Source organism: Drosophila arizonae, chromosome 3 (genome assembly GCF_054131065.1).
Source record: "Drosophila arizonae isolate 15081-1271.41 chromosome 3, UAZ_ARI_1.0, whole genome shotgun sequence".
Taxonomy (NCBI): Eukaryota; Metazoa; Arthropoda; class Insecta; order Diptera; family Drosophilidae; genus Drosophila; species Drosophila arizonae.
The window spans coordinates 9,727,591-9,742,163 of record NC_142923.1 but is presented as its reverse complement, the minus strand read 5'-3'; the positions used below and the strand labels follow the sequence as shown (position 1 = coordinate 9,742,163).

The 14,573-nt window shown below is 39.4% G+C and overlaps 1 protein-coding gene and 1 long non-coding RNA gene across 4 annotated transcripts; one reads left to right on the top strand and one right to left on the bottom strand.

Moving 5' to 3' along the window:
- Positions 1-2,792: 2,792 nt before the first annotated feature.
- Positions 2,793-11,223, bottom strand: Eaat2 (Excitatory amino acid transporter 2). 3 transcript variants are annotated; one of them, XM_018004553.2, is made up of 7 exons: positions 11,082-11,223; positions 7,011-7,193; positions 6,255-6,588; positions 5,219-5,794; positions 4,540-4,869; positions 4,199-4,313; positions 2,793-4,138 (listed from the first exon to the last, which is right to left on the bottom strand). In XM_018004553.2, the coding sequence occupies exons 2-7, from the start codon at positions 7,174-7,176 to the stop codon at positions 3,971-3,973; spliced, it is 1,689 nt and encodes a 562-aa protein (XP_017860042.1). In that variant the 5' UTR covers positions 7,177-7,193; positions 11,082-11,223; the 3' UTR covers positions 2,793-3,970. The 3 variants fall into 3 exon arrangements, with proteins under 3 accessions (XP_017860042.1, XP_017860043.1, XP_017860041.1); XM_018004554.2 differs by having other exon boundaries at positions 7,011-7,209; positions 11,082-11,221; XM_018004552.2 differs by lacking the exon at positions 11,082-11,223 and having other exon boundaries at positions 7,011-11,056.
- A 722-nt stretch (positions 11,224-11,945) lies between these two features.
- Positions 11,946-13,052, top strand: LOC149269647 (uncharacterized). The gene is made up of 2 exons (XR_016268982.1): positions 11,946-12,362; positions 12,477-13,052. It is a non-coding gene; the product is annotated as an uncharacterized LOC149269647 (long non-coding RNA).
- The last annotated feature ends 1,521 nt before the right edge of the window (positions 13,053-14,573 follow it).

Here is a 14,573-nt window from a genome sequence, read left to right as displayed (position 1 = left end):
AGTCAGCCAGTGGGACAGCTGGACAGGTGAGACAGTGGGACAGGTGGGACAGTTATACAGCGAGACAGTTGGACTGGCAAGAGCCGACAGTTGGGCTTGCAATTGCGCACAATTTTGATACGATACAGCACCACAAAGAGCACCACCAAGCACAACCGCGCCACAACACGCAGCACTCGGCAACACCACACACAGAGAGACGACGCGATCTTCCAGTTGAATTCAGTTGTTTGCAAAAGTCGAATATTGAATACTGTAGTGTGAAAAAGAAGATGAGACTAAACACAATTATGAATATGAATATGAATATGAATATGAATATGAATATGAATATGAATATGAATATGAATATGAATATGAATATGAATATGAATATGAATATGAATATGAATATGAATATGAATATGAATATGAATATGAATATGAATATGAATACGAATACTAATATAAATATGAATATGATTAGAAATTTATTTAGAAAAAGAAATATACCCACATTGTTAGGGTATATACCAACATAAAACAAGTAAGAAAACTCTAGTCGAGAGTGCTCGACTAGATACTACCCTGAACCCAACAAATAAAAATGCTCATTTAGTATGGCTGAAATTTCAATTTCGATGTATTTAAAAATATAAATAAAATACCAAACTCATTTAATAAAATATAAAAATATTTTGAAATAATTAAAAAAAAATTAACATCAGTTGCATCGACCGGGATTCGAACCGCGACTCCTCGGTCGAGCGTCATGCTGCTAACACACTAGGCCACCTCACTCCTGCTAGTGGCGCTGGCAAAACTCAAATAGATTCACTGCTGCAGCGCCATCTACCAAAACTAAACGAAACTAACAGCTGATGTGATTCAACGAATGTTTTTGTTGTAGCTGCTGCACGTGCGTTTGTTAATTGGCCAAATATTTGATTATTTTTTATTAATTTTTGACTGAACGGAATTTAATGAAACTTTCAGCATATGATCTACATATTATATTGAATATTTGAGAAATTTGAAAAAAGAAAAATCATTCACAATTAGCTATAGAGGCACCTGATTTGAACTTGAATGTTTTTACTCGATAAAAACATAACGGGATGATTTATCGAATTTTAAAAGCAAACTCGACGTCCGCGCTGTATATACGGTCATTTTAAAAAAAATTCAAGTCTCTAGCTCTTATATCTTCGGAAATCGACGCGTTCAAACATACGGACAGACGGACAGACGGACGGACGGACAGACGGACAGACGGACAGACAGACAGACGGACAGGGCTAAATCGACTCAGCTCGTCGCCCTGATCAAGAATATATATACTTTGTGGGGTCTGCCACGCCTCCTTCTGCCTGTTACATACATTTCAACAAAACCATTATACCCTGATTTCCCATTTTCAATGGGTTCAGGGTATAAAAAATATAACCACCATGTGTTTTGCAGCTCATTTGTTTATTCAGTGCTTGATTCATTCACCTGCGCTCGCAGTTCGCAGTTGGCCTCAAGTGCATTCAGCTTCACTATATATGTATGCGCACACATATTTGAACATATATATATATGCGAATCTATGTAGTCTGTGGTGCTGTGGATTGACACCTGACATGGCTGCGGAGTTGCACAGCTGATAGTCAGTCAAGTGGCCTTATCTTAGGTCTGGCTGCGACTTGAAATTGAAAATCTGCTCCAGTTGTTTGCATATAAGTGTTTATATTAGATACGACTTGTGTCTATATAATTATATAAGGCCCGATTTGGTTGGCCTGGGCAAAAACCACTCGCAGCAACGTGCCGTGCAGGCGTTGAATTATTAGAATGAATAAACATGTAGATGATTCATACACATTCATTCAACCAGCCATCGGATCGATCGAGCCAACGATCGATCGCACGATTTATGGCCATGTTGATAGGCAAATATCCGCTTCAGCGCAGCAACTAATCAAAATGTCGAAATGTGTTCTATAGGGCTTACATGTATATCGACTGCTGTGCTATGTAAATGTATCGATAAATAAACAGATTGCTAGCGATTGTAAGAAGATATGACATCTAAGTGGATTAAAAATAGATATAGATGCAATTTTAAAATGGGATAGAGCAAGTAATCAAAATATCAGAATGAGTATTATGCAGTCATTTTTCATGGAATATATTATTAATACGTATTGATAAGTCACGAGATTGCCAGAGAATGTAAAATGATACGACATATACGTGGACTTACAATAGTTAAAAATAGTTGTATTTAGAGATATATAGAACATAAATATATTAAGTTTCTACGAGCTGACATAAGACTTACATTTAAATATATCGATAAATCATGAGACTATCAATGAGTGTAAGATGATATGAATTAGGAGTGAATTAAGTAAAGGTATATTTATATTGATATAAAATATAGTCATAGATTCAATTGTTGGCACATGTATATAAGATATATAGTATGGGAATAAATACATATATGAAAAGGACTAGGCAGATGCTTACTAAACTATCGATTGATATGTTGTTAATATAATGATAATATTATAATCGGCCAATGAGCTAAATGTGAATACATATTCATAGTGATATAGTATATAAGTATGCATAATAATGTAGATATTGTATATGGCATTAGTTAAGATTAGCTTAGATTATAATTCGTTTCAAAAATGCTTTCCAAACTATTGCAGGTTGGCAATCAGATAGGCACAGAACGAAGCCAAACCCGGATAGTAACACGTTCTATAGGCTAAACACTGTCGTAAGTGAATTACTAGCTAACCGATCCGTAAATAAATCAATTTTTATAGATTAACATGATAACTGTTTATTATTTTATTGTATTCAGCGTATGCGTACAAATCGAATGTTGGATATGGTTTTTCGGTATGTTTTATAAGTAAGTATTTGTATGTATGTATGTTTCAATATAATCACACTAATTCTACTATCAGTCTACGTATGCATAAGGGATATACAATCATATAAATAAATATATATATATATATATATATATATATTGTTATATATAGGTGAGTGTGGTCTAAAACAAAATCAATTGAACTGAGGTGGATTTCGCAGTCAACCAAAGCGAAAACTAAGCCAACTTCATTTACAACCTGCGCATTTGCACTTACGATTTGAATTACATAAGAAAAACGAAATCTTTCTCAATATAAATATAGTATATATTGTATAACATATTGTAAATCATAATTGTTTTTTAAAAAGTTCCCTTCTTGCCATCAATGCCACAATCACAAAAATAGGTCGCCTGGCCGACCCTAACCACGACGCTTATAAAATAATACCCATACAGATTATGCATATAGTTTAAAACACATCACAAAAATTCATTCCCATTTCCTTCTCTTTAAATTAGTTGAGTGTATATATTTATAATATAAGATTTTGTTGCTACTACTTTCATTGCATATCATATCGAAATTATATATACGTATACGCCTATTAATTGACTCATATAACTGCCTATATATGTGTTATATGAATCTTGCAGGTGGCCTCTACTATATTCATAATCTATTATTATATTTGTTATGTGTATATGTATTTAATTTCGATCCCATCCGATTCGAACTTCGCGTGTATATTTGCATCTGCCTAAGTAATTGCTATTGATATTTTGTTCAGATCTTTTATGGAAACACAGCTATATGTGTATGCTTGTCTATCTGATATAGTTTTCACTATCTTCGTCATTCTTTTTCAGGGTGGGTTTAACTCATAGACAAAATTCTATTTGGACAGTCTCACAAACAGTTGGATTGACATTTCTATAAATGTTGAATTATTATTGTTTTCTTGTTTTGAAAAGCTTCTTCATCAAAAAATCAAAAAAGAGTTTATCAAAAGGTGTTTTTGTTGTTGTTGTTGTTGTTGTTATTGGGGGAACACTGTGGTCTATTGGTGGTAATCTACGTGCTTATTGGTGCTTCTGCTTGAAGTCCAGTTTAATCGCTTAGACCCGACGATTGCTCTGCTCCTGCTGAAGATTCACATTATTCATTACGGCGCTCATGTCCACGACTACGGAGTCATTCAATTGACATTTTCCGGGTGATTCCAGCTCGGTTTGGCCCTCCAGCAGACCCACATGATGCCCATTGGGTGTACCAGCGGGCATATCCTTCATCAATAGGAAAATCGATTTAGATATATGCCAGTGGGAGTTGGACACATGTCTTACCTGATAATTGACAGCAGCAGCATCCAATGCCATTAGCTCCTTGCGCGACAGCTCCTCGACGACGGCGGCGGCATAGCAATCCCCTAGCATGTTATTGGTTGTGCGTATGCGATCACTGCAAAACAGGAATCTATAAGTCCTTGCACCAATAGGGTATATAGAGATTGACTAATCAGAGAGCTATGCCAAGTCGAAGTGAACGTTTTGGAGATCGCCTGAACCCAGAATATAACTAAAAGGAGGCCAGGACACTTTCACTTTCTAGCCCACTTCGATTCGAGTAATAATGGTTTCCACAATATCTATACTTAAGGGTTATACCACTATAGAGCTCTACTTACACAAACCAATCCACGGCGAAGAGCAATGTCACATCCTGTACTGGTGCATCGATGGCGGTCAGGACGACTAGTAGCAGGACCAGCGCTGCGCTCGGCACGCTTGCCGAGCTCATGGAGGCCGCCGTGGAGGTCAGCAGCACGGTCAAGAGTTCACCAAAGCCAAGCACCATGCCGCTCATCTGGGCGATGAAGATGGAGGCGACAGCTATGAAGAGGGCGGTGCCATCCATGTTGATGTTGCAGCCAATGGGCAGGACGAAGCGTGTGATGCGCGGATCAATGCGCAGCTTCTCGTTCATGCAGCGGAATGTCAGCGGCAGAGCGGCGGCGCTGCAGGCGTTGCCAGATCAGTTTTCACATGAGATTCGAAACGATTTCAAATGCGTATTCGATTGGGATGTGGTTGTTGTTTCAATATGTGTTGATGTTGTTGTTGTTGTTTTTGGTGAGTTTTGTGATTTGCAAAACAAAAAAGTTTTTTTTTCGAAAGAAAAATTCAACGAATGGAAAATCAAATCGTTTGGAAACCAAAAAGAAGGAAAAATACTTGTAACATGTTAAACGTTCGCAACCACACAGAGAGAGAGATAGAGACAAGGGTTTTATATCTCTCAGCAAGGAAATTGAGAGAGAGAGAGAGACAGAAAGAGAGCAGAGAGTATAGATTTTAATGGCTTACGTTGATGCTGTAGCAAAGGCGGTTAGCATGGCCTCAATGAGGCCCTTGTAGAACTTGAAGGGATTACGTCGCACGAACACAAAGTAGATGAACTGCATCACAATTAGCTGATAGATGACCACACCGATGGCCACCGTTATGATGAACCACACCAGCTGGGCCATCACCAGGCTCAGATTATCGACACTTAGTATTTTGCCAGCGATGACTGAACTGATGCCCACCGGCGTTAGCCACATCACGCACGTCACCATCTTCATGATCACCTCAAATACGGCCGCAAAGAAGTCGACCACCACCTGACCCTTCTGCCCGATGGTGCCCAAGACGGTGCCAAAGACCAGGCAAAAGAACACAATGCCCAACGTATTGGTGCCGCTGCGATATTGCACATCCCTCACCAGCACCACCGGTTCCATCTCCGGGATTTGACGTTGTGCTTCCACGCCGTGCACAATGCCTACGGCTGTATCGTTGGCTGTGTCATTCAAGCTATGCAAAACGCTCGGCTTGGGCAAGTAGACGGTGTGCGCCTGTTGTATCGATGCTTGGAATAGGTTGTCCGGAAAAACGTTTCTGCAATCAAAATAGCGTATTTAAAGCAGTTTGAGCTACTTGAAGAGAAAGCAGAGGTAGTTGGTATAAGTTGAGTTTTGTAGCAGTTATTGCAAGCAGTTTGTGATCGATGAAGTGGACGGCAATTGGTTGTAAGCAGTGTACCGAATAGTTATATATAACAGTATCATAAGTGGATAGCTTTAAGCAGTGTACATTGACTGGAATATTAACAGAGTATTCAGCATAGCCCAAGATGCCTCATATTCAGATATATAATGTCATAAAAGTAAGATGGGACTGTACAAAACTAATATATTCTTTTCATTTGTAAATAATTTACGCAGCAGATTTAATTGCCAAATTTACAGGAAGTTTTTTCACTGTTATCTCCTAACGAACTGCTTTCAGCTGTATGTTTACAAGCAGTGTAGTTTCGAGCGTTTTGCAAGCGGTTTACACGCGATTTCGCTTCACTCACCTGCCCAAATCCAAAAGGCTGTCCAGTAACTTAACAGCCCGTTTGTCCGATGCCCGATCGTCAGCATTGTGCAAGTCCGGATTGCCTGGATGAATGAGCATTACGAGCGCAATGCCCAGCGCCGCATTGAACATCGAAGTCGTGGCGAAATAGACGAGAGTGCGCAGCGCGATTTTCCCATTCATCTTGGCATTGAGGCTAGCCGATCCGGCAATCAGGCTGGAGATAACCAATGGCAGTATCATCAGTTTCAGCACTCGCATGAACAGCTCGCCTGGGTACGAGATCAGCATAATGGAGTCCTCGTGCAGCTGCAACGGACGCAACGAGAGACCTTTGGACCAAAAATGATAAATGAGAATAAAGTTGTTTAGAATATACTATGAACAATTTTATAGCAAGCAGTGCAAGGAATTATATTTACTTACTACTCGATTGTCTAAATAAGTATTGTTTATTAAATTTTAATTATTATTAAAATCTTAGGTTTAGGTTAGGTTTCTATTCGTTTACTACAATATTTGTTTATCTAAATAAGTATATTAATTTTATACTAATTATATTTATTTTTTTTTGGAATACATTACTGGGATTTTGTTCAGTAGAATGTAAATTTAATAAAAAAATAAAAAAAATAGTAATACTTAACCCGTAACCAAAAAAATCAAATATTCATTAATTTTCGTACAGTGTATCAATAAAGGATGCATGGGGCTTACCCCTCCTCTGCCATGTTATGCATTTCGTTAGACTTACCCAAAATGACGCCCAGCATGACGCCGGAGAGCGTGACAAGGAGCATCAGATTATCGCTCAGCCATTTGCGATAGCCAGTTAGCTCCAGGGGCGCATCGCAGCGTTCCGTGGTCTTCGGTGGCAGCTCAGTGCCGTGCACGGCTGCCGTCATATTCGGGGGACCCATTTTGGCGAAGAGGTAATCTGAAAATTTCCCAGACTTTTCCATTGTACGGGTCGAGCGTTGGCAATGGACAGCAATCGCTGCAGCAAAGCAACAACAAGTCGCGAGCGAGACGGCTATAGAAAGTAGACGTTCACGGCAGCGGGAGGTGGAGGAAACGAGGAAGTCCTGGAACTCGTACGTGTGAGTGTCTGCGTGTGTGTGTATGTGTGTGTGAATGCCCCAAACGAGCGCTTACTTTAATATATATAAGGGTTTATATATATGTATGTGTATTTGTCTATGTGTATATAGTGTGATGGATGACAATTGTCAGACTGTGCTCAAATTATTGATTTTTTAAGTACTTCACATTGAACTTGAGTATGTTAATTAGGTAAGCCATTTGGCTGGCTGGCTTGCTGGCTCCCGTTCCCGTTCTCGTTCTCGTTCCCTGTTCCCAGTTGTGCTCTCAGTGCAGCCTCTATCGATGTGGCGTCGTCTTTTTCAGCGTCAATGTTCGTGTTTTACTGTTGGCGGCGTCTCGGACAGCGCCTAGCACCAAATTGCGCTCGCTGAATGGCTCCGTTGTAGTGGTTTTGTGCTGGGCCGCTTTCCCTAGAATCGGACGAACTGCGTCCGTTTGCGTTTGCTCAACGGCTGCTCAGTCCGTTCGCTGTCTCTCGAAATAATCGATAAAAGCCGCTGCAGCTGCTTGGTGCAGTCTTCGATGTGGCTCTGTGACTCTACGGCTCCCTTCTCAATCGGAATCTGTGTCACGCCTCAGCGCCCACTCAACTGTGAATAGGTATTCACAGTAGCTCGTTTGCGGTCGCTCAAGGCTCAACACTCAACGCTCAAGGCTCAAGGTTCGTTGGCTCGTTGGCTTTAACTGGTCTTTAAGTGCACAAACTGTTCTTTGGCTTTCGTTTTCACTATGCACTTTTCTTTATTGAGTTGCGTCTGGTTTGGCTGCTGCTGCCGCTGCTGATTTCTCTTCGACTTATTTTGCTTTTCTCACTTCCGTTTCCGTTTCTGCTGCGCGAACCGTCGACTCGAAGCTAGCTCCAGTGAATGCGCATCGTCTGGCCTGTCGCTCGCTTTTATGCTCGTCCTTACTGAGAGAGCGAAGTTTCGTTTGCTATAATAATCCCTTGCAACGTCAAACACTCTCGCACAAACTCTCTCTCTCTCTCTCTCTCTGTTTCGCTCTCATTCTGTCCCACTCTGTTTCTTTCTCGCTCTCAAATGCCGGCAACGAAAATTGGGGCACTGCGTTCTGCGTTCGGCGGGGTCTGAAGGCTCTTGATGAGGCAACACGCATTTGCAGCTCGTTTGATTGACATTCATAATTATCTTCAAGCGGAAAATTCCAAACCGAAGTCAGAACTACAATTGATTAGCCTTCGAGGGTATCGGAGCTCCTACCTCAACAGCTGTGCGTCAGTCCTCAGTTTAGTTTCGTCAATTTAAGCGCATTTTCATGGTCTTTTAGAGAGTTTCATTACTTTGTTAGCCACTTGAAAACGGACATTGACAAGCAATCTATTTTATATATAATACATATAGTACTGTTATCTGGAGTTTCACGATAAGCGCAGCTGATAAAGTTTAACCTTGTTTGTCTGGCCATATGATAAAATTATATCTGTATCACACAACTCAAACTCAGGCTGTCAAAGCAGCTGCTTAGAGCCTTGACCTAGTTTTTCTTTATTTTTTATTTATTTTTATTTTTATTTATTTTATTTTCCTATAAAACTTGCCTGGGCAAATCATAGTTTAAAGTTCATTATATATGTAAATATATTTTTATTATTAAATATTATATTATTATTATATTATTTTTGTCTCCAGTAAAGTATTCACAACATTTCTAATGAATTCACAAAGCTGTCAATAACTTAAGTCAAACGAATAAGTCTATGTAGTGTATATTTAATTCGGCCAATCGAATGGCAGTGCTATTTAATGATCCGGCAGTTGTTAGCTGTGGTGCACTGGTGGTGGCACAGTGGTGGTCGGTGGTGCAGAATGCCTAGCTTGCCCCAAAGGTCACCCCACACATCGATCCATTGCGGCGGCTCCTGTCAAGCTGTCACTTAGCTAAATCATGTGCCCAGTCAGCGAGGAGCTCATTGCGCCTCCTTTCCACATTAGCGCTTGGGCAGACGTCCAACGTTATAGGGCAGAATTCTATATATGTCTGTATATATCATGTATGTCTGTATATATGTATGTATATGCTTTCAAGTTGCGGGTCGCATCGATCCGGTTATGGGGCCTATGTTCATGTGCCAACTGCATGACGAACGTCTGCTTCTCCCGCCGATCCTCTGGCAAATAATTAAGATAATTGCGAGATATGCACCCGACTATATGTTTCTATATACATATATGTGTATATATATAGATTTGCATAGAAATATCTGACATAGCCATCGAGTGTTCGCTACGCTTTGATATACATTTTGTCCGCTGTCAGAGGCGATTTATTGGCGTGCATATATCTATATCTATTTATGTGGCACAAACTTGAACTTGAACCTGCAATTCGCTGCTGCACCCTTAGAGCGGACGCCACACACACACACACACACACAGATCCCGAAGAGCTGAACAGCCACCCAAAATGGTTGCCAATTCAATTAAGTTTGTTGTCGTTCCTAATTCGGGTATATAATAAATACATATACATATATATATATATAAATATTAAGTATTGCCGTTAAGCACGATAAGTTCTGCGTGTCCCTTCCGAAGGTCATTTGTGAACTTCCCCCTACTCGAGCCAAACACTTTCCTCTCTCGGTGTGAGCTGGCGTGTTCTCCTAATAATTGCTTTCAAGTCCTCGTTCTCGATTTATAGTTTTCCTGCTTTGACTTTGTTTCAGCTCCGAACAAGTTGTTAATGTGCGCAGCTCTTATCTGAAGCGTGTCCTTCGATCGCACACACTAGCCAACACAATTTGTTGTAGAGCTCTGATGCTAGCACAAACATAGTCATATAGGCCATAGCCCTTGGTATCTATTTTTATATTTTTGGCAGATTTACTGATTGACATGGGACAAAAACAAATTGCTAATAATATTTCATAATATGTTCCTTGAATATATACTTTTCCGTCGTGCCAGAGGCTGGACTCTGGATTTAGTGCTCATTTTCTTCCCTGCTTCTTTATTGCATTATATATTATCATAAATATTATTAAAATTATTTGTTTTTATGTTTAAAAACGTTTTAAATTGGGGTTTAATTTATTAAAGAATATTTTTTAATTTAATTTAACATTAAAATTTGTTTAAAACTTATTTAAAACATTTGATTTTGTCCAACACTTTATTTTATTTTATTTATTTTATTTTCATTTATTTTTTTTAATTAAAAAATGTTGTTAAACTTTTAGAAATAATTCAAAAAGATTTTAAAATTTTCAAATTATGTTTTTATTTTTATTTTATTTATTTATTTCATTTTATTTATTTATTTTTTTTTTTTTTTACCCAGTAAATGACACCCAAATAATATAGTCAAACTTCAGTAAATACTATATACAGCTTGGTTAGCTTGAACTCGCTCGTTATGCAGCAGGAATCAAAGTAAATATGCGAAACTATGAAGCATAAATAATAATAAAGCATCCAAAGAGCATAACTAATCTAACTGAAACCCATTCTAATATACATAAAATATGAATTGTATTCTTGGCTATACTAGAAATCGTATTTTTTCCTTTAATTGCATTTACATAGTCACAGCGAAGAAATAAATTTGTCTGCCGTTTGGCATTCGGCAGTTGTGTAAACATGTGTTATTTATTAATGAGCTTTTAATAACTATATTTAGGCGCTTGATGTCGGGTGTCGTTGTCGTCGCTTGTTGTTGCTTTTGCTGTGCTTCACATAGTTGTCGCCGGACATGGACTTACCTCTAATTATAAGCCAAAAGTTACCCAGTTTTATGCTGGTATTGGCACGCTTTGCCTCTGGCTTTTAGTTTTGCACTTGACTTTCAACTCTTTCTCTCTCTTTCTCCCTTTCTCTCACACACTTTAGTTGACTCTCACACTAGCACGTTCTCACTTTCACTTTGAATTCGCTTCTCCGACGGGGCTACGGGGCGTATGCTTAACGTTTTGCCAATGCAGTCACTTGATGGAATTTTCGCAGCAGTTTGAGCTGCTGTTGCATTAACAGTTGCTGAATGCGTTGCACCGCTGTAGCCGTGTTTAGTGGTTTGCCTTCAACCTGCCGGTTAAGTTGGGTGGTTGAGGATTAGACAAGGTCAATTTACTAGTGGGCAGAGTGCCGCCCCTTACACCTTTCACGCCGCGCAAATTCAATTATGCCCGGTGAAGCGAAGCGGGACAGACTCAGTGCTTGGCCCGCCGGGAAACCGGGCAAAAAACCGGAGGCAACCAGAGCAGTGCAATCACGATGCAAGCCAAAGAACCAAAACAACAACAGCTAAGAGCTTAAGTTGTATTTCGATTTTTCTGCCACTTCTGCTCTGCTCTGTGTGCCTGGGTATTATGGGTTACGTATGCACTACATCTAACTGAAACTTCCGCCCGTTTATTTTCTTTTTTTTTTTTACCTTACGTCAAGCTCAACACGGAATAGGAAAACACGCGCTCGCACCGCACCGTAAATTGAAGCACTCGAAACGCCAGCGATTTGGAAACTGCGTCAAGAATGGTGATGGGATCGCGTTTTAACCAAACGATCGTTAATATATAGGCTAGTTATACATATATTTATAAATATGTATGTACGTATATTCTCAATGTAGATGTCGACTATATGTTTGGCAAGTGATTGCAACTGCGATTCATTGGACGACGCGTCGACGCGTTGGGCTCGACTCTTGAATGAGAAGTGAGCGATAAAAGTGTTTCTTTTGGGCAGCTGCACAAATTCAACAAGAAACAAAAAGAAAATTCTATTCTACATTTCTTTGGCTTTGTTTTGGTCACACTCACTCTCTCACACGCACACACACATGCACGCGAATAGCGAGACAGACGGGAATTTACATACGTTTTCATTTATAGACCTGCTAATGGGCATTTGCATTTTGTTGCGGCATGTGTGACGCACTGAAGGTAGTCATTAATGATTGCCATTTAGTATATATATATTTTAGCATATAATATAAAGAAATTTAGTTATTTAAAGTCTGCAATCGAAATACTGTGAAAGGCAATCAAGTGAGTTGGTTCCATTACAATTGCAATTACTTTGTTGTTGCTTATAATGTATTTATTATTCGGCTTCAAGAAATCAATTATGTTCCCTCAATTTTCATTTTAAATTTCTCTAAGGGTGCAAGGCCTGACAACAGCGCAGGAAGGGTATACGGTTGTACGTAAATATATAATGACGTACTCGCGAATAACGTCAAAGAGTCCATAAACAATGCATTTGGCAGCCTATTCCACGTGTACGCCCTCGTTACCTCATGCCGCCCCTTGGGCTGACTGGTCTTGGGCCTGACTGGTCACATGGCCAAGCACCTAAAACTAGCGGCAATTGCTTAATGCAGTTTGACACACTTTAAGCTTAAAGAGCCGCAAAAAGTGAACAGCGACAATGCCAGCAACAATATCACAGAGATGGACAGAGATGGGCAGAGATCTCAACACGAGATCACATCACGCTATAATTTCCAATTAAATGCAATTTATGCTATGAAAAAAAAAAAAAAGAAAACAGAAAAAACAAAAACAAACAAATTGGAAAATTGGAAAATCGTTTTTCCCAGCGCTCATCGAGCCGAGGCGCAAGTGGAAAATTGCGTCCGAAAGGTGTGTGAATAATGATGATAAATGGGAATGGCCGCCATAAAGCAAGCGTCCGCAAAAAAAAAAAAAAAAAAAAAAAAAAAAAAAAAAAAACAATTTAGCTTTTTATAATGGTATTCATATATTATAGTCTTAAGTGAGGAAAATATCAAAGAAATTATATATGTATATGTATATAGAAATATATGTATGTATCGCATGTAAAATCTTTAACAGGTATTTGAACTATGATCAGTCTCTTGTTTTTTTTTTTGATGCAGGTTGAAGAGTGATGAGAAGTTTTATTATGGAATAAGTCTTAGTGTCTTAGTGGACCAAATACAGGAATGTCCATATTCGACGGAACCATCTATTTGAATAGAGAAGGACACAATATGATTAAACAAAATATATATATTTATGGTCGCTCGAATATGGGCAGCCTAGTAGGGTTGTCAGATTTTTTAGAATATGGTCAACCCAGTATACAAAATCTTATCTGAACGACTGAATGGCTACCTGATGAAAGCCTACAAAAATTTGCGCTTGCAAGACTTGGTTACCTGACTCAAACACCTTGCAGCAGAGTATCCGCCAGTGCAATATACTAATGCAAGCTATTGCTACTTTTTGCATTTGTCATTATAATTATTACGTATGTATTATATGAATATTGGACCAAGGCGGGCAGCTGACAAAGCCCCGCCAATACGAAGGGGTGCGCCAGCAGATTATAAAAATAAATCAGTCAGCGCACAGAGAAAGAGAGACCCAGACAGTGGGCGAGCAAGGAAGACAGAGCAAGGGAAAAAGAGAGATACAGTGAGAGAGAGAAAGAGAGAGAGTGAGGTAGCAAGGTGCATCGGGCAATTTGCATAAGTTATGAGCACGCAAATTGCGTGATGGGCCGCAAATGTACAGCGAAAAAATAAATAAGTAAATCATATCGTGCGGCAGTCGGGCAATGGGCCATCTATTGGCCAATTAGTTGATATAGTTAACCGATTGAAAGGCTGGCTGACTTACGTAAGCCGCGGCTGCCGTCAAAAGCCAATTAGGGGTCAGTTCTAAAAATTGCACTCCAAACGCAGCGAAAGGCAAAGTCACGCGCAGCTGGCGCATCCTCGATTTTAAAGGGGGGCGCCCGTAGGTGCCGAGGGAGTGAGCTGCACCTGACCCACTCAGCGTGCGCGTTATAGCGCTCTGTGGCTGTCCCCCTTTCTTGAATACCCTCTACGCATGAGCTACGCGAGTCGGGGGGAGGGCATATTAGGTTGGAAGTTTCGATATGCCAGAGAGTAGATGATGTTGAATTGTTATGGGAAAGGCTTAATACAACGTTTTATATTATTGCAATAGAGTATATATTTTATAATATATTTATTTGTACTTATATCCGTTTACTCAGAATACTGTCAATGGGCCAATAAGAAAAGCTGTATTCGAGTGTGAAGAGTATAGAACCAATTAGATTATGAAAATAAGGGAATAGACGAAACTTCTAGGACTAAGTATCACCAAAAGAACTGAGCTTGAGAAAAGTAGTTCTATGTACTCGGATTAAGTATGTGACTAAAAGAAGAATACAATGAAGAAGAAGAATATAGACTATGAATTCTATATATGGAATTCTATATA